The sequence below is a fragment of the Psammomys obesus genome, unplaced genomic scaffold (assembly GCF_907164565.1).
Source record: "Psammomys obesus unplaced genomic scaffold, mPsaObe1.curated_primary_1811, whole genome shotgun sequence".
Classification (NCBI taxonomy): domain Eukaryota; kingdom Metazoa; phylum Chordata; class Mammalia; order Rodentia; family Muridae; genus Psammomys; species Psammomys obesus.
This window is the reverse complement of record NW_026596109.1, coordinates 19,042,151-19,062,555: the sequence shown is the minus strand read 5'-3', so window position 1 is coordinate 19,062,555 and position 20,405 is coordinate 19,042,151. Positions and strand designations below refer to the sequence as shown.

Here is a 20,405-nt window from a genome sequence, read left to right as displayed (position 1 = left end):
CATGGGTCTCTTTTGCATGTAAAATGTGTAATTTTCAGCCAAGCCTTTTTTTTCTTCCACGTGTAAAGTGAGGTTTTTTTTCTTTTTTTAATTTTTATTTTATTTAAGCTTACTTAGTTTACATGCCAAGAGTGCCCCTCCCTCCTCTCTTCCCAGTTCCTATTCTTTCCTTCCCCCTTCCTCTCTCCCTTTTCTCCCAGAAAAGGGGAGGCCCTTTCCTCTGTATCAACCTTCCCCAGCACAACAAGTCACATCAGGACTGAGTATGTCCTCGTCCCCTGAGGACAGGCAAGGCAGCTCTGACAGGGGGAATTGATCCAAAAACAGGAAATAGAGTCCATGTTGGAAACAGCCCCGGCCCCACTCCAGGTGACCACATGAAGACCAAGCTGCCCATCAGCCACATATGGGCAGGGACCATAGGTCCAGACCATGCATGCTCCTTAGTTGATGTCTCAGTTTCTGTAAGCCCCTGTGGGTCAGGGTTAGTTGTCACTGTTGGTCTTCTTGTGGGGTTCCTGTCCCCTCCAGGTCCTTCCATCTTTCCCACAACACTTCAACAAGGTCCCAGAGCTCTTCCTGATACTTGACTACAAGTCCCAGCATCTGTCTCCATCTGCTGCTGGGTGGAGCCTCCCAGACAACAGTTATGTTAGTCAGCCAACTCTTAAAGGGCCCACATTCTGCTCCTACACCAAAAGTGTATATTCCAAATTTTAATACTGACTTCCTAATTATTAATATGATAGTAACTGGACATGAGCTCAGAAAAGGTTTTCCTTTAAGAAAACAAAATGTGTCAGTCTGGGATGGTGTGTGAGCACTGACACTGTTCTGCACTTGTTTCTGTGCAGTGGCTGAGAGGGCTGAGCACCAGCAGACAGAGCTTTAACGTCTTATTTGGTGAATGTCCCTACTGCAGTAAGGTAAGCCATGTCGGTCTCCTTTTGTAACGTGGGCCTGGCTCTGGGGCATGCGTTACAGACAGTGGGTATGTAGTACATTAGGTTGCTGGAAGGTTTTAAAATGTGCTGTTCTCCATTTCATCAAACTACGGTAGTTTCCTGTGAGACATACTATCCCTAAACATACTTTAATTTTCAAAGTATCTTTGGTCAAAAAGACTTATATCCTTTAAAAATATTTTAATTTTTTTTCTAGCATTTTTAAAATTCTTTATTAATTACACTTTATTCATTTTGTATCCCCCCATGTGGTTCCCTCCCTCCTCCCGTCCCAATCCCTTCCTTCTTTCACCCTCTGTGTGCATGCCCCCTCTCTAAGTCCACTGGTAGGGGAGGACTTCTTTTCCTTCCTTCTGATCCTAGTCAATTAGGTCTCATCAGGAGTGGCTGCATTGTCTTCTTCTGTGGCCTGGTAATGCTGCTTCACCCTCAGGGGGAGGTAATTAAAGAGCAGGCCAATCAGTTCATGTCAGAGACAGTCCCTGTTCCTATTACAACGGAACCCACTTGGATACTGAACTGCCGTGGGCTACATCTGTGCAGGGGTCTTAGGTTATCTCCATGCATAGTCCTTCTTCAACAACAACAGCACAGGCTCTAAGAGCAACAATCAATAAATGGGACCTCATGAAACTGAAAAGCTTCTGTAAAGCAAAGGACTCTGTTGTCAGAACAAAAAGACAGCCTATAGATTGGGAAAGGATCTTCACCAACCCTATATCTGACAGAGGACTAATATCCAGTATATATAAAGAAATAAAGAAGTTAAACAGCAAAAAATCAAGTAATCCAATTAAAAAATGGAGTACAGAGCTAAACAGAGAATTCTCAATAGAGGAATATCGAATGGCAGAGAAACACTTAAAAAAATACTCAACCTCATTAGCCATCAGGGAAATATTTTAATTTTTAAGTGTGTGCCCAAAGTTTTCTTAAAATATATTCTCTCTCTCTCTTTCTTTTTAAAAGCCGATTACCTTGAAAATGTCTGGAAGAAAGCTGTAAAGAAAGACTGAAACACACCATGAAGAGATGGAATCCTGAAAAATTGTTAAAAAACAAAAAAAAAACCAATTTATTTGATGACTTCAGAGAAAATACAAAGCAAGACATACTAATGTCAGCAGGCAGAATATAGTGAGTCCATAGTAATACACGTCAGCCTTTGTCTCTTCACTCAGAGTCAGCTGAAAAACTGACGGCCAAAGTCTCGAAGGACTTTCCAGGTCTGTGACTCCCATGTCACCTGTGGAAGTGTATCTGTGCCAAGATGCGGATCTTGGCTTCCTGACTGGATCTCTACTGGTACAGTCCAGATTGGGCGTATAGGGCTTGTAGTATGGCCTTTGGGAACTCATATAGCTGGATGTCTGTCGAAGACTGTGCATGTCACTCAGAAGATCGGAGTACTCATAAATGTTTCCTCTTCTAGAGTTTTCCTATGAAAGAAATATTTTGTTAGATCTGAGTTATCTAGGCATTTTCTGTGTACTCTGTAACAGTGCTAAAAAACCCAAAAAACACAGCAGGCGAGTCTGGTCATTAAAATAACTTGCTGACATTTGGCCCATCACGACAATGCAGAGTGTTTGCAAGGACATGGCTGTGCAATGCTCTAGCCGGTGGACGTGTTTCCTGTGCCCTGAAACAGGCACAGTTGAACTACTGTTGATTGCTACTCAAGGAGCTCCAAGGGCTGCTTCTTCTGCATTAGCTTGGTGACCTCTGGCACACCCTCTCCTTCTATCAGCTACTGAGTAATTTAGAAAAAGCCAGCTTCATTTTAAAGAAAGCAGACAAACATCTATCTTCTTAACTCTTAGCCTCATCCACCATAGTACACCCTCAGAACTTCCACTCTTTAAGCAGTCCTTCTTCAACCCCTCCCCCGAAACAGCCATTTTCAAAGGTCAGAAAGGATCCCTACATTAGCTGTGTGTTGTCTAGGCATAGTGTTCATGCCTGTAATCCCTGCGAATATTTCTGAGATCAAGGCCAGCCTGCTCTAAATAACAAGTTCCAGGTCAGCCGGGGCTACACAGGGAGATCCTTACTCAAACAATGTAAAACCCAAGCAAAAACAAAAACCAAACAAAAGGTACATTTAGGAAACATATTTTCTTATTAAATATAAATAGATTATTGTTTGAGACTCAGATGGAAATAACATTACTGACTGTCTTAGTCATTAAAAGAAAATAATTGACTTTTTTTTTTCTCCATGGTACCAAATCTTTCTTACTTAAAGGCAAAGAAATCCATTTTCAAATAAATTTCCAAAGGCCAAGAACCATTGGAAAGTTGTCTGTGTGCCTCATCAGGAACAGAAATCACACTACTCGAATTTTACGAGGACCTTCTGTGACTTTTACAATGTCTCAGCAACAACTGATGAATCACAGGAAGATGATCTCTATACTGGTTGGGAAAGGCAGGCTACAATACATGCTTACACATTTTCTAAAGAGTTGCATGTTTTGTGAAAAGTTTAATTGGGACACAGCCATATCCACTTGTTTATGTTTTATCTATGGTTTGTTTTACACCAAAACAGTATAGTTGAATAGTTCTGGCAAAAACTATGGGTTATAAGACCAAAAATATTTTCAATCTAGACACGTAAGAAAAATGTTGCTGGGCTGGAGTGTAACTCCATGGTAAAGTGTTTGTTTAATATATGCCAGGTCCTGAATTGATCTTTGGCACTGCAAAGAAGTTTGCTGGTCTCTGCATAAGAGATTGTTTTTCATAAATGAGAAGGTCTATTGATTATGTTCTCATTGCTGTGACAGTTCCAGATGGAAAGGGCCATGGAAGCAGGCAGAGAAGGCATAGTTTACAGGAACCGAATCCTGGAGGTGATATGTCATCCAGAAAAGGAAGCAAAAGGTGAACAGAATGTCAGGTGAGCTGTAAGAAGTCAGTCTTTCTTGACTTCCTCCAGCAAGACTCTACCTCCTCAACTATCCACAGCCTTCCCAAAATGCCATCAACTGGACCACGTATTCCAACATTAAAGGCAATAGGAGATCTCTCACATCAGACCAGACAGAAGGCACACAGATAGCCATGTTAAAGTGCAGCTCTCTCTCTGGTTGGGATGTATGTGTGTATTTGGGGTGTATTAACCCCACACTGGGTAACACTGGCACAGTGGTGTAAGTGAGTAGCAAGGGCTTAGGAATACAGTAATCTATCTGTAGTATACTGGCTCTCAACGTAGAGACGTTAACTCATAGGGGAACAGTTTCTAAAAATATTTGGGTTGTCACAGCTAGGAGGAAGCACTATTAGCACCTAAGGGGCATATAACAGGAATGCTGCCAAACATCCTACAACACACAGAAACTTGTGCTAAGGCAAATAGCTCAGTGCTAAATAACAACAGTCCTGCTTCCAGAAGACCACCTTTTGGATGTTATTAATCTTGAATGTAGCATAATCACTAGAGAGCCTTAGAAAATACCAATGCCACTTCTATTCAGGCCATGCACAGTGGGTAGCAAACTATCTCTTACTGATGAAATAAATACAAAACAATAAAAAAAGTGGGCAAATGTATATAAAGCGACTTTAAGAGTACTTCAAACTGTTTAGGTTTGTACCCTTTTTTTAATTGGATTGTTTGGTTTGTTGGTGTCTGATTTCTTGAGTTCTTTATATATTCTGAATATTAGCCCTCTGTCAGATATAGAGCTGATGAAGATCCTTTCCCAGTCTGTAGGCTGTCGTCTTGTTCTGTTAACAGTGTCCTTTGCTTTACAGAAGCTTTTCAGTTTCATGAGGTCCCATGTATTGATTGTTGAAATTAGAGCCTGAGCTGCTGGTGTTCTGTTCAGGAAGTTGTCTCCTGTGCCAGTTAGGTTCAAGGGTCTTCCCTACTTTTTCTTCTAACAGATTTAGTGTGTCTGTTTTTATGTTGAGGTCTTTGATCCACTTGGACTTTACTTTAGTTCAGGGTGATAGATAGGGGTCTATTTGTATTTTTCTACATATGGACTTCAGTTAGAGCAGCACCATTTGTTGAGCTAAACAGAAAATTCTCAACAGAGGAACATCGAATGGCAGAGAAACACTTAAATGCTCACCATCCTTAGTCATTAAGGAAATGCAAATAAAAATGACTCTGACAGTCTTATACCCATCAGAATAGCTAAGATCAAAAACTCAAGTGACAACACATGCTGGAGAGGATGTGGAGAAAGGGAAACCCTCCTCCATTGCTCATGGGAGTGCAAACTTAAAGCACTTTGGAAATCAATCTGGCGCTTTCTGAGAAAGCTCCTGGGTCACTCCTGGGCGTATACCTGAAAGATGCTCCACCATTCAACAAGAACATTTGCTCAGCTATGTTCATAGCAGCTTTATTCGTAATAGCCATAATATGTAAACAACCTAGATGTCCCTCAACAGAAGAATGGATACAGAGAGTATGGTACATCTACACAATAGAATACTACTCAGCAATTAAAAAACAGGGAAATCATGAAATTTGTAGGCAAATGGATAGCAATAGAAAAAGATCATCCTGAGTGAGGTAACCCAGAACCAGAAAGACATGCATGGTATATGCTCATTTTAAGCAGATATTAGCCATATAATATAGGATAAACATACTAAAATCTATAGTCCTAGAGAAGCTAAACAATAAGGAGGACCCTAGGGAAGATGCTTAAATTAAATCTCATCCATAATAGCAAACAGGATAGACACCAGAAGTGGTAGAAGAGAGGGAATAGGACGGGAACGTACCATATACCCAACAGGGGATCAAAGCAGATGTTTAGGCTCACAGCCAAACTTTGGGCAGAGTGCAGGGAATCTTATGGAAGAGGGGGAGATAAAAAGCCATGGAGGGAACAGGAGCTCCACAAGGAGGTCAACAAAGCCAACAAATCTGAGCCTGGGGAGTGGGGGGTCCTGCAGAGACTGTTACACCAACCAAGGGCCATGAATGGAGAGGACCTAGACCTCCTGAGCAGATGTAGCCAATAGGCAGCTGAATCTCCATGTGGGTTCCCAAGTAAGGGGAGCAGGGGCTGACTCTGACATGAACTTGGTTTCCCTGCTCTTTGATCATGCCATCCTGATGATGCGGCCTTACCAGGCCACAGACGAAGAGGATCCAGGCAATCCTGATGAGACTTGATAAACTAGGACAGGATGCAGGGGAGGAAGACTCCCTTTTTCAGTGGACTAGGAAAATGGATAGGGGGGGAGAGAGATGGAGGATGGGAAAGAGATGGGGGAAAAGGAAGGGAGAGTAGGGCTGGGAGGAGATGAAGGAGGGGGGACATAAAACAAATTGTAAAAAATTTTTTAAAAATAAAATATTCTGAAAAATACTAAAATTTATTTCGAATATGTCTTGTTCACATTAGTTCATTTTATGACATTAACCTTTTCTAAGTATTAACATTTCAAATTTGAGTTGCTGGTTGTCATTAAAAAAAAAGTATTTCAAACTAACAAGGAATATACAAGAAAGTTGCCTTGACTTCGGAAAGTCTGCAGTTAAAGATTATGCTGTAGACAACTACTGTTCATGATACTGAAAGGTACTCTACATGCTAGCAGAGGGTGGGTAAACACCAACCTAGCTATAAACCCTGAGGCCTACAATGGTGACATGTTTTTATGATTAGCTGGTGCAATAATGACACAAAATTTGTGAGGGTAACTAACCACTCTGATTAGATTTAGGCCCACTACATGAAATGGAAACCATGCCTGATACTGCTTGGGTGGCCAAGAACATGAAACTAGATAGCCCAGAGACCTAGTGAAAAACCAAATACTACTTGGCTAATGGAACATAATAATAAAATGACTCCTAACCACTTGCTCAGCCATCAACAAAGAACCTTGTTCCTGCAGTAGATGAGCGCTAAAATAGAGACCCACAACTAGTCAAGGGCAGTCAGAGAACTTGGAAAACTCAGTCCTAAGTGAGATGTCTTCAAGTCCCTCCCCTCAGGGAACAATGGAAGAGAGTCAGAAAGATTGTGAGAGCCAGTGGGGGTGGAGGGCTCCAACTAAACAACAGGACTGATGCACCTATGAACTCAAAGATAAGCAGCATGAACAGGACCTGCACAGGTTCAAACCAGATGGGGTCCGGCACTGAGACAGTAAGTGGATGTGAGCCTCCGACTCTAACGCAGAAGCTATCTGCAGCTGGTAACTGCTCGCAAAGGAAAAACAGCTGGGTATATAAGCTGCACTTAAGAGAAAGCGCCATGCCCAGCAGTAGCTGGCCAACACAGACTGAACACAATGCTGTTTTTGGAGAGGTTTTGTCTCCTAATGCTTTGTTTGTTTGTTGGTTGGTTTTCGTGTGGGATTTTTTTCTTATATGTTATGATTTCTGAATATGTATGTGTGCTTGTCTTTGCATGTGTGCATGTTTCTTATGCTTTTTTTCTGTTTTGTTTTATTTTGTTTTTTTTTTTTTTGTTATTTTTGTCAGTTTGTTTTCTAGGAAAAGACAGAAAAGTGTGGAGATGAAAGGGTGAGAGGTTGGAAGAAGATGAAGGAAAACCATGATCAGAATATATTATATAGAAAAAATTATTAAAACAAAATCTTATGGAGGGAGCACGGCTTAATGATTAAGCTCCACAGTTCTAAAGGAGACTGAACGTGTGGCACTGCTAATTTAGGGTGTGCTGTAAAGTTACAGTGGTATGTGTACCGTGCTGCTGTAAGGAAAGATAAACAATGGAGGAAGACAGTTCAGTAGTCCTGCTGACACACTTACCTGATTTCTAAAGAAGCATCCAAAGGAGTTCAGTTAGGAAAAGGAAAACACCATTCCAAGAAGATGCTGTGGTAAGACAAGTGGACCTCAACTCCACCTCATGCCACATACAAGACTGGGAGTCAGAATACAACTATGAATGAACAGTATTAAGGAAGTGAGTAGGTAGGTGCTAGCCATATTACGGAAACATGACAAGGATCTTGTGTGTAGACGATGTAAAGGATTTCCATAACTCACATGCAAACTGTAAATGCCAGCACTTGAAAGACACTCCACGGAAGATACATACATGGCCAGTAACCACAGTGCTATTAGTTGCCACAGAAATAGCTGTACCCAGAAATTGATACTAATACACACGTGTAAGTAGTTAAATACAAAAGACTGGCAGCACCAAATGTTGGAGAGGAAGTGTAGGAATGACCACAACACTTGCACACACAAAAGGTACAGCCACTTTCCACAAGTAGTTGCCAACATTTCACACTTATTTATTTGTTGGACTAGGAAGCTGTGTTCATGTCATGGCCCCTGTAATGAGTTCAGAGGGCAGCTTGTTGGAGTCAGTTGTTTCTTTTCAACATGTGGATCACTGGGATCAAACCCAGGTGGTCCATGGCAAGTGTCTTTATTGGTAAGCCATCTGGCCTGCTTATGTGCCAACATTTTATAATTGAACATACGTTTATTTGCCCAATGATCTGGTAATTCCATGTCTCAGAAGAAATGCAGTGTCCATAGCAGACTCTGGGCAGAATTAATACAACATTTTCTCTAAATATATTAAACCAGCAGTAACTCATGTGTTCAATAGAAGGAAAATGGACTCATGAGTTGCAAAATGACAAGGAATTTTTGGTATATTGATGAATACAGAGAAATCTTAAAAGGTGCTAAATGAAAGGAGTAGACATAAAGTAATTCCTATGTGGTCATGAAATTTAAGAGGCAAACCTAATCTAGAGATGAGAATCGGAACTATGGTCAGAAGACTGGGCGAAAGAAAGGGCTGCTGGAGTGAGGACATCTGTGCATACATCCCATTGCCAGGCCAGCCAATGCCAATGTATCTCTTCACTTGAAACCTGGGTCTCTATTTTCACAGGACCCCCATGCATTATGAGACAGAAGATTCCAGTACACACTAAAAACTTAGAATTTCTGATTTTGTCAGCAAGCACTATTTAACTTTACAAGTGGGATTATAAAATATGCTCATGTGAAATACATTTCTGTATGTAAGTTTAAAATAATACCACAAATAATGCTATTTCATACTGAATAAATGTAAAAGGTTCCTTTGAGCACTAACAGAAACATTTCTCTCTGGATAAACTTGTTTGCTGGTTGGATGAGAAATGCATAACTCTACTTCTAATTTTTGACTCAGCTGCCAAGAAGTTCAGAGCCAAATTCAGTGCTCAGTTTAGTGATTAACATCCCAGCTGCCCCATATATCAATTTTTCTTGGGTAGAGGGTGAGAAAGGTGGGGGTATTAAATTATCCTGTTTCACACTGTGAACTGCTTCAAACCATGTGAGAATGATGGTGCACAAATCAAATGAAATGCTGGCTATTCTGACATAATTAAACTTTACTTTTCGCTCCAGATAAATTTTATATGCTTTGCTTTCACATTATAGGATGTAGGCTTAGGGAAGCCTTTTGCTGTTGTCTGCATGAGTCATCTGTAAAGGACAAGTCAGTCTCCCTCCAAACGATTGCAAACAGCCCACTGACAGGCAGATAATACCCTTCCGGGTGATGGTAAGGGTTAGAGTAGAGGAATAGATAAAGTGCAGAATGTGCAGGAGAAGGCTTGTTGATGGACTGTAGACAGTGAAAGAATCCAGGTGTTTCATTACATTCTGTGTGTGTGTGGTGAATCTAATACATATGTGTGTTTGCTTCTGTTCCTGTAACAAATGCTGTAGGCTGCTTTGATTTTACTGGGTGGACAGGGTATTTTTTGTCCTCATTTGACAAAAATCATATAAACTTGGCCTTAGGTGCAGGCAGTATGTCAAAGTGTTTATGCTAAGGAGTCAATAACCCAGCACCCGGCTCTCACCTGCACTGCTGCTGTGCTCCTCGGTGCTCTGGCTGGCCTCTCCTCATGCTCCTTTCTCCGAGCTGCACTTGTCTCTCCACTGACTTTTTCTGTGGGCTTACCTGAGAACTCATTAGCTGGTTTTGTTGTAACCCTTGGTGAATCAACCTGTTGAAATGGAGTCAGAATATATAATGAAATGAAAACTGTGACATTTCTTTTTTAAAAATTCACTCACATCCAGATTCTTTAAAAACCTAAGCTGGCTAACAATAGACTTGACAAAGAAACACGCAAACCAAAAGCAACAATGGCTATTGTGGAAAAAAAATACAATATCTAGCAAGATCCAGACCCTTCTTCATCAATGGGAAAAGACCAATTAAAATTAGTGTCACTATTACACATGCTTTAAAAATATCTCTAGAAAAAACTTGCTTACAATGAAAATTGTATTTTTTATGGAACATTGTCACATTTTTCAAATTGCATGTGAATTCATTATTAACCTTTGCTGTGAGTGGAGCCAGTTATCATTGCAGCTTAAATTTCTATTAATTAGGATCTTATTTTCCTATTGTTGAAGAGAGGCTAATTAATGTGAAAGTATACAAGGAGCTTGCGATGTTGCTTACATAGAGTGCAGGTAGTTTAACCTCTGTGCAAGACGAGCTCCTGTCATTTGGCCCATGTACTAATACCAAGGGTTAACTTCATGACAAGCTCCATCTCTTCGGCTTCCTTTTCACACTGTGGTGACATCTGGGGAATGACTGACTCTCAAGCACCTTGAAGTATACACAGGGATAGAGGGCAGATCCTACAACACAGGTGGAAGACTTAAAGCCAACAAAGGTCCTTGAGTGAAGTGTTTGTTCAGCAGCTTCACATTTACAGCAGCTCACAGTGCCATCGCCTTTTCCCCCGGGTTAAATGGAGAGCAGGAGACAGGAACAGCAGAAGGGGAAATAATGGAGTAGCCAGTGCCAAAATAGAGAATAAATTATGCTGGCTGGGCAAATAGAGCCTTAATTTGTAGTCTCTCAATTTCCAGTTTCTATTGCCAAGTGTGTTCATTCCTTCCCTTTGAAATAGGCTGGTGCCCTGCAGGCGGGGCTTAGTTGTCACAACACTCTCCTTTATCCCACCTCCCCCCGGATCTCAGCATCTTAATGAATGGCAAAACTACTGCCTTTCACTAACCTGCAAGTTGGAAATGTTTCCCAATCACTTGGAGTTTAATGTTTTCCCACCAGTCCTCTAAGTCCACTGGGAAGGTTGATGGGACCTAGGAGCCACCCTCCCTACCATCAGCTCGGTAAGAAATACATACAGGTTATTTATTTCACTCCTGTTAAATAATGGTCCCCAGACTTGTTCCACCCTCCGAAGCTCTGGCATAGCAGTCATGGTGAAACATGCTCTGAATTAGTTTTTCCATCTTTATTGAGACACAAGCAACAAATGAGTATTTAAGTTGTGTGCTATGATGTTTTGACATTTGCACATTGTGAAATACTATGATTGAGTCCATGCATTTATCACATCTATGTGTGTGGGGAGAATATGACATTTAGTCTCTTAGTAGCTTTTAAGCACATGACAATATTAGCAAGTATAGCTGCCATACTGTATAATAGATGCCTATAATTCATTCATCTTGTAACTGAAATGTTTGTGTCTTTAACCAATATCTACCCATTTTCCCCAACTCCAAACTTCTGGTATTTAGCATTTTACTCTCCAATATCTTGCTGAATTAGATTCTATACATGTGGTGTCTGTCCTGACATTTTGGGCATATTTTACTTACTATAAAAGGGAAGAGGGCAATTCTTTCTCTTTTAAAACTGGATGTCGTTTTCTTCCTTTTCATTGCTTTATTCATTCATCGGTGGATATTTATTCCCCTGCTACAATTAACTTTAGAATAATAAGATGTACAGGTCTCTGTGGTAGATTTCACTTTTCTGGCCACACGTTCAGAACTGGGAGTGCGGGCTTCTATGGGCTGTTCTTAGTTGAAGTAAATGAGGGCTTTTCGTTAGTCCCGCCTGTGTACTAAGCATGGAAGGTACCAGGTGTTCCTCAGGAGTGTCTGACATGTGAACAGGACTGGGCAGAATCTGCTTCATCCCAGGCTTCCTGGGAGAGACGGTGGCCCCTGGATCTGGTCAGTGGCTAGAGGCTTGTGCTGCAGTGCATAGACACTTTGACAAATAAGCAAAATTCCTTCCCTTTTGATGGAAAAGTTGTATTTCTACATGAGTTTATAGTGCTAAGAGTAAGATGGGATGAGTAAATTCTTAAGTTTGGACAGAGTGAAGCTTTCTTATTTACAAAGCTATGAAGATAAATATGAAAAACATGCAATCTGAAATATGAAAAAATATGAGAAAAAACACTTTTGGCATCTCAGAGTATCTAAAGAGGAACTACACAAAGAAATATCATTTTCAATGAAACTCACTACTTAAATGAGATAGTATTTTACTTAATTTTTCCAATGTAACCTCATACTGTTCTATAAAACCAGAAGACATTTATACTCCTAAACACTGATAATAAAAAGTCTTCTAAACAGGGATTTGAGTTCTATTTCTCTCATCTATAAAATATGCAGGAAGACAAGCTCATAAAATTATCTTGAGAGCTAAAGCTTCTTTATGAAGATTTGTCCCCCAACAACACAAATTCCCCCTTGACATGGTGGACCTCAGGTTCAAGCTGAAAAAGGGAACCACATTTTACTGTATGCAATGAGGGAAACTCCAACTTTCATTCTGATTCACAGCTTTCCTTCTCTGCCTTGAAATAGGCAACTCATTTCAATTTCTGCTCCTTAGGCACAGACAATGGTGTATGGACAAGTGGCAGGGCTGCACAGCGTAGTTCTCATCACGTTTGCACTCCGAGAATCCTGGAGCTGAACCTGACGTCAGCAAGCACTGGGGGGATCTTGTTTTATATGCTGAATTTGAAAGAGTAAATTGCAGAGGGTGACCAGGGACACAGCTCAATGGTATTTGCCCGAATCCAAACATAACACAAAACAGTATGAAACAAAACAAATGAACAAAGCTGAATGTTTCACCAGTGGCAGGAACAGCTGTAAGGCCATCTAGATGAGGAACCTTGTAACCCAACAAGCCTGGTGACAGAAGCCACCTCCAGAGCTGCTGGGTGGTCTTGAAAAAAAAGGGTTTGGACCCTGGGTAAGATGATCAATCCTCACTCAGAAAGACAAATGGGATGGACATAAGAAGAGGGAAAAAACAGGAAACAGGACAGGAGCCTACCACAGAGGGCCTCTGAAAGACTCTACCCAGCAAGGTATCAAAGCAGATGCTGAGACTCATAGCCAAACTTTGGGCAGAGTGCAGGGAATCATATGAAAGAGAGGGGAGATAGTAAGACCTGGGGAGGACAGGAGCTCTACAAGGAGAGCAACAGATCAAAAGATTCTAGGCACGGGGTCTTTTCTGAGACTGATACTCCAACCAAGGACCATGAATGGAAATAACCTAGAACTCCTGCACAGATGTAGCCCGTGGCAGCTCAGTGTCCAAGTGAGTTCCCTAGTAAGGGAAACAGGGACTGTCTCTAACATGAACTCAGTAGCTGGCTTTTGATCATTTCCCCTTGATGGGGGAGCAGTCTTACCAGGCCACAGAGGAAGACAATTCAGCCAGTCCTGATGAGACCTGATAGGCTAGGGTCAGAGGGAAGGGGAGGAGGATCTCCCCTATCAGTGGACTTGGGAGGGACATGGGAGGAGATGAGGGAGGCAGGATGGGGTTGGGAGGGGATGAGGGAGGAGGCTACAGCTGGGATACAAAGTGAATAAACTGTAATTAATAAAAAAAAATTTTTAAAAAATAAAAGAAAGGGTTTGCTTTTCAGGAAAAACAAAAATTAAAACAAATCAACAGCATCTCCACTATATTGACAAAAATTAATTTCCAGTTTAGCTCCTGAGGAAATCCCACAATTTGCTGTAAATGGTACACCACACTCAATCAAACATCTATTAGTAATACCTCACTTTGTTCTGCAAATTCATGCTATGAATCTACTGAGATTCTTAATAGTGTACTGCTTTCTAAGTCAAAAGCACTTTATTAAGAATGCTAAATTCAAAAATTTCATTTTTGAAATTAAATAATATGCTGAAAAATTAAACATTCAGAACCTTCTTCCTGTTGAATAATAAATGGTAGAAAGTTTATTTGTATATGTATGCTTTTTCATGTACAATGACTTATTTTTAAATATCTGTCAAAAAAAGGTAGAAGTAATAATAATTCATTCACTACCCTGTCGGACAGCTGCAGAATCCCACATGCATAGTAACAAGGTGTGCTGAGTGACTGAAAGAGGCTGGCACTTGAAAGGGAAAATTTGTAGGTATAAGGCTGACAGTCCTTGACTCAAATATTTCTGTTAGGGAATCATCTGCTGCAGACACCATCCTGCGTGCCTCACTCAGTGGAGCAGAGGACAGGACTGTTATGTCAGCATGTCTTCAACATTTAGAGGTTTGATTTTTATAGCATTAATAGAAACCTGTAAGCTGTAGAAATTAAAATTAAGATACAATTTACCCAAACTATGTTTTTGATATATTTGATATATGTGCACATAAAATAGTAAAGAAATAAAGTCATTAATTAAATATTTATATGCTGTGAGCTATGTCTTCCTATATCCATATCCAGGCTGATCACACTGATAACAGAACTTAAGATGCTGATGCTACCTGTTATTCTTAGGCAGTGATACTTATAATCAAAGCAGTATAATCAAAAGGAATAAGATATTTTTGACGAAAGTTCATTGGAAAATGTTCTACACTGCATATTATTTTCTGCTTATAAATGGGTTCTTTGATTTAGTGAACTGACCATTTGAGAAGATAATAATTAGAATTTCTTATCAGAAGATGTAATATTCTTAAATCACTTTTTTTATATCTCAGTTATGCTTATGAAATTGAAAACTACAAAAAAGAATGAAATCTTCTTAAATTAGTGTGAATTAAGTGCTGACCATGACTGTAAGGGGTACTATGTCAAGGAAATGGTGCTTTGTTTTGTTGGAAAAGTGATAAAAATACAAAAGTCAATAAAACTGTTAAAATAAGTCTGCATAATTACCAAGATCAAAATCCAGTGGCTTTTCATTAAACATGAGCTTTTGTCCTGCCTTTTGCAATATGTAAACAGTGCTGACAATTGGTTTGTGAGGCACTTGCTACAATAAAATGTAATTGTATCACGAGAGAAAGGTGACAATCAGGGGATCATGAAAAAATTACATATTCTCACTGGTAGTTAATTAGCCATGCAAACCCTCCTCAAACAGATATTCTCTTCTATTAGGAATGATTACTATGCAGGCCTGCAGATGTCAATACCACAGTCATTCAAATACTTCTTTTCCTACTAATTGAAGGTTGTAAAGCTCTGGTGCCAAGGTTTTGCTTCCAAAGAGCTAATTTATGACTAGAAGGATATTTTATGTCTTCAGTTGCAGCAGCTACGAAATTCAGCAAATGAGAACCATCTGTGCACGGAGACTTGACTCACCATCCATCGAGCAGCCACAGTAGCCTGCATCCTGCACTCTTGGCTCACAAGCACTTGTGATGATCCAAAGTTCATAGGAAAAGTTAGGAGGATGACATTCTAGCCCTAAAGTGTACCTCTATCAGGTAAGAATGACTTCCACAGACATACATGTGTGTGTTTGTATGTACATATGTATGTACTATGGATAGCTTCAAGTGAAGAAGTTATTTCCTTGTCTATGTAATAGTTGGTAATCACAGACTCAGGTTTCTAGCATCCTCTTCTGAAAATCCTTTGACTTTATAATTCTTTGCTTTGTTTTAAGTATTAATTTTTATAAGTTAATGTGAAGGCATTTGCTCAAAGAGAGCACAAAAAGGAAATAATAATCACAACAACAACTTTGCTAAGACACTGACTCTATAAACCATGTAAAATGTGTATCAATAATATCTAAGGATATTATCCAGTTCCATATCATAGTAAAACTGAAGACAAGACCACAGGATAGTAGTGAGAGAAAGCCTAGAGAAGCACATACAGGCTCTCCCAAGTCAAGGTGGAGTGGCCTTTAGCTCTGCTCTAGCCGGGCACAAAGCCATCAGAGATTGCTTCGTTCTTTATCAACACACAATAGGAACAGATCCCATTCTAACAGACAACTCGGGAGAGGAACTTTCAGGTTTCTTAGTGCTGAGTTAACAGAAATAAGAATAATGTAGGAAGCAAGTCACTCTTTCTGTAAGCGGTCTCCAGAGAGGCACCTTCACAGTGCGCAAGGGCAAGCGCGCAGGGATTATGTTATGTTTACCTTTTGATGGGTGGGGGTACACACGCTGACACTTGGTGCTTTAGCGGAAAATTCCAGTGGCCCGAAAGGTGCTCCATCTGGATTCAGAATTTTCTTGAGCTTTTGGTAGTCTGGCTTTTCATCATAAGCTAAATTATGAACACACACCAAGAACTGGGCAAGTTCATCTGTGAGATATTAAAAGTTTTTACATTTCACTTATAATTGGAAAAAATTATCAAAACTCTAGTAATCTCAAAATCTTTCTGTTACCTCTTTTCCTTTAAATCACACACCACACACATACATACATGCTTTCTCACACAAATACACACTCATACATACACTCACACACACACACACACACACACACACACACTCTCACTCACACACACACACACACCCCTACCGAATGAACTAAAACAAGTCTATAAAAAATTTAAAATTTTTAAAATAATTTTTTCTTTTAAATAAAAACCTGACATGCTGTGCTACCACTAGGATAAGCCGACAGTCTTCCAAGATGCCCTGGCTGGTGTCGACAGGGAGCTGATGTCAGGTGGGGGCCCTGCTCGATGGTAGTTACTAACCGTGACCAAGAAGTGCAGCGACTAACATTACCCAGAACTACAGCACGTCCACATACTCCAGACTTCTTTCAAACTGAACATGAAAGTATTCACTTAAAAACAAATGTTACTCACTATAAATCTGACTCAAAAGGAAAAAGCACTGCAAGTTTTACCCATAGCTTTCACATTGCTATTCTTCATTATACTTAGAAACGAACGTGGATTCCATGCTTTTGGTCATGATTGGCATTACCGGGGAGGGCTCCTCCCTAGAGTCCTCTATACCCGTATTCTGGTGCATATCTGCTATTCTTGGTTTTAGGTCAGTAGGATGAGTTTTCTATTTTCTCTCTAATGTAGAAGTGTGTCACCAGAGCTACCTAGTACCTCTGCTTGCCAGCTTTTATTTATCTTAGCGATAGGCTTTAAAGGGAAGGCCTCACATATGCTAAGCACTAACACAGCCACTGGGCTACGCCTGCCCATTAGATTTTAGAATGAAGCACAATTAATAATAAAAAGTGATAAAGAGTTACACTAAATGTGTATGCTCTGTACTTTTGTTTCAGAAGGGTCATGCTAAGAGCATATTTTCATTGGTTTACAATAATGTTTATAACATGTTTTTACTCCCCCAAAACATACTACTGACCCAGATATGAGTACCTCATTCTTTCACAATTGGGTGTTTCTAGTCCATGGCAGGAAAGTCTGGACAGCTTCATGAGCTGAGGAGGAACTTCCTAACACTTTCCCTTTCCTCACGTCCTTCCTCCATCCAAACAGACATGTAGAGGCTCTGGCTCTCACTCCCTAGACAAAACAATTCCAAAAGTAATAGTCACATCCTTTCTTACTGCTAAAACCAGAGTGACCTTTTTAAGCATCTACCTATGTATGCATGCATGGACACTAGTATGTGAGCCCACCCACATGTGAATGTAGGTACCCAGGGAAGTCTGAAGAGGTCATCAGATCCCCTTGCACTAGAGTTATAAGTCATTGTGAGCTCCTGAATGCCAGGATTGGGTACTAATTTCGGGTCCTCTGCAAGAGAAGGAAACCCTCTTATTAGCTGAGCCATGTCTCCAGCTCACCCAAAGTGACCATTCTATACCACACAGTTAGAATTACTATCTAGAAACGAAATGCTAACATAGATAAAAATGAGAGCTCCTGGCTTTCTTGCTGTTGTTTTGTATTTTTAACTGCATAGCACTTAGGCAACTTACTTTCCCCTTCTTCTGTAACTTATGAGACATACCAAGATCAGTTATCTAATACTTAGTCCTCCAGATTTCGGGTAGTCAGCTCCTGCGTTAGAACAAAGTTTAACTGTTGTTTTCTGGTGTCCCTCTGGGGACATCCAAATCCAGTTCCTAAAGGAATACTAAACAACAGTCTCTGCCATTTTCTGGCATATTCTGTTTTTTAGTCTTGTGATACCTGGTAAGCTAAGCTTAGTATGAACTACATGTCTATTAATCAGAAGATCCCAAATGGAGACCAGGGTTGAGTCTGCTGGGAACGAATGCCTATTATAGGGTATTCCCAGCATACCACTAACTCAGAGCAGCTCTACAAATGGCCTCATGGGCATGAGGTTGAGAAAATGTGGCATCGTGAGGGTCAGGAGGGCCAAAAGGGAAAGGACCACCACCATTATGGATCTATTATCATCAGCCTGAAGCTCCACGCATTGTGAAGAGGCACTGGTGTACATGTTATCCTTAAAAGATCTGGGCTTATTCTGCTTTGATATACTTGTGAGTTTCCAGAGCTATTAAACAGAATGCGTAGAGTAGCACAAAATCACCACACTCTTGAATTATTTGCTTTTCAGGCTAGTAACATAAGCATCCTCACTGACTAACAGTTTAAAATCCAAAGACTTCTGGATGTACCACATTGAGTTGGACACACATGCTACAAACTTCTTGATTGCTGTATTAAAATAAAGACAAGACAGGAATAAGTGTTTTGCTAATCAGTTTGTTTTCAAGGTTGTTCCGGTTCTATAGTCTCCTAAAAAGAGGTTGCTAGTGACAGTTTGTGCTCTCAGAGCAGAAACCTGTTTTATAATTACTGCATAGACTAAGTTCATGGGGATGAAAATGAGGAATCTGTCACTAGGTTTTTCATATGACTACAATTCTATCTAATGACACAAGTGCCACGGGACACAGACTGGCTTGGTAGCATCGCCTTGTACAATCTAAGGCAGCCAGGCCTTTCTAGACGGAGACGAAAGGGCAAGAAGGTTAAGGGAAGCATATAATTGAAAAAGGAAATGACCCCTCTGATCTATTATGCTTTCTGTCTCACTGAGAAAATATACTATCTGGCTTGGTAAGAAGACTATCAAAAGACAGTAATGTCACCTTTATCAAGTTCTTTAATGTGGTTACAGAATAAAACAAACAACAATGACAAAACTTGCAATTTTTAGCTAATCTCCCCAAATAAGAATCTCTTCTCCTTTGTCCCTTTCATTAGAAGAAAAACATCACAGAAAGAGGAAGAACGAAGCCTGGCCCAAGGACACTCGATGGGACTCAGGGAATGCTGGGAACAGACCTGGGTTGTCCCTCTTTGCTTTCCTTTGTGAATGACAACTTTGCTTCATAGTCGACAATGAGCTGTGAATGCAGGCTGAAACGACATCTCTACTGTTGTACTCACACATATGCTGGCGGACTAACTAGGGGCCAGCTGTGTCCACATGCACTTCTAGATGTCAGGTACAGGCTAACCCTGAGATGGCCTCATGGAAAGAGAGAATAAGATTTGCTCTAAGCTATGCTGCTAAAAGAAAAGTCTGATGGGAGAGTTAGCTGGCTCCATTCTCTGTGACAAAGCAGCTTCATGCTGAGTCACTACTGAATGAGTCACACATGCACACACACGTCACAGACATGGGAAATGCGAGTATATTGACCACTTACACCCACAATGTCAAAGAACCCAGAAAACGTCCTCTACACACTTGCAGGAGAAAACTCTTTCTAAAATGTACCTATACTTGCCCAAATCAGGTGATTTTCTTATCTAAAAAGTTCTGCTGACCGATCAGTATAAATAACATTCAGGCCTGAATGATCACTGACTCAATATAGTCTTTTTATAAGTTGACTTTATTGCCATTCAAAAATGTCTTAATTCTAAAACTATTTAGAATTTAGTTTCTATTGAATAACCTGAATGATTCTCAAAATACAGACCTAAAACTCTAAATAAAACTAGAAAAGTCAGACAGTCTGTAGAGTCCCACTGCTTTGGCTCATGTCAAAGATGATGTAAGATTTTCTCTAGCAGACTGTGACCCAGAAGCTGGGAAAGGGAGTGGTCAGGGTAATATCTACACAGTGGCTCCTGGGATGACCTGTGGACAGAAATGCAAAGAGGTGTTGTCATCCAACTTACAGCAACTGCTTCCAGCAGGAGCCCATGCAAGCACCGAGTCCGGGAGCTCATCCAGCAGACTAAACAAAACAGCAACAGCACACAGTGAGTGTCTTCAACGCAGGCTCACGGTTTCAGTTACAATAGGAAAGTCTGATTTTGTGTGGATAGGACAACACAATTGAGCCTTCCCCTCCCAACTGTAATGGATAGATTAACAAAGAAAGGGGGTGGGTCTTAGTTCTTACTGGCCAATGTTACAGTTGTAACCACCTAGAGGCCAAGCAATGTA

The 20,405-nt window shown here is 40.5% G+C and overlaps 2 protein-coding genes across 5 annotated transcripts in view; one reads left to right on the top strand and one right to left on the bottom strand.

Moving 5' to 3' along the window:
- Nucleotides 1-2,047, top strand: part of Fancl (FA complementation group L) — a 56,700-nt gene extending 54,653 nt beyond the window's left edge. For all 3 annotated transcript variants that reach the window (XM_055628781.1, XM_055628782.1, XM_055628783.1), the window contains 2 exons: nt 855-926; nt 1,935-2,047. In XM_055628781.1, the coding sequence (XP_055484756.1) occupies nt 855-926; nt 1,935-1,970 (108 nt within the window). In that variant the 3' untranslated portion in view covers nt 1,971-2,047. The remainder of the gene's footprint in view (nt 1-854; nt 927-1,934) is intronic.
- A 6-nt stretch (nt 2,048-2,053) lies between these two features.
- The window catches only part of Vrk2 (VRK serine/threonine kinase 2), a 117,599-nt gene continuing 99,247 nt past the window's right edge, over nt 2,054-20,405 (bottom strand). For both annotated transcript variants that reach the window (XM_055628779.1, XM_055628780.1), the window contains exons 10-13: nt 20,135-20,193; nt 16,161-16,327; nt 9,801-9,947; nt 2,054-2,404 (exon numbers count right to left, since the gene is read on the bottom strand). In XM_055628779.1, the coding sequence (XP_055484754.1) occupies nt 2,054-2,404; nt 9,801-9,947; nt 16,161-16,327; nt 20,135-20,193 (724 nt within the window). The remainder of the gene's footprint in view (nt 2,405-9,800; nt 9,948-16,160; nt 16,328-20,134; nt 20,194-20,405) is intronic.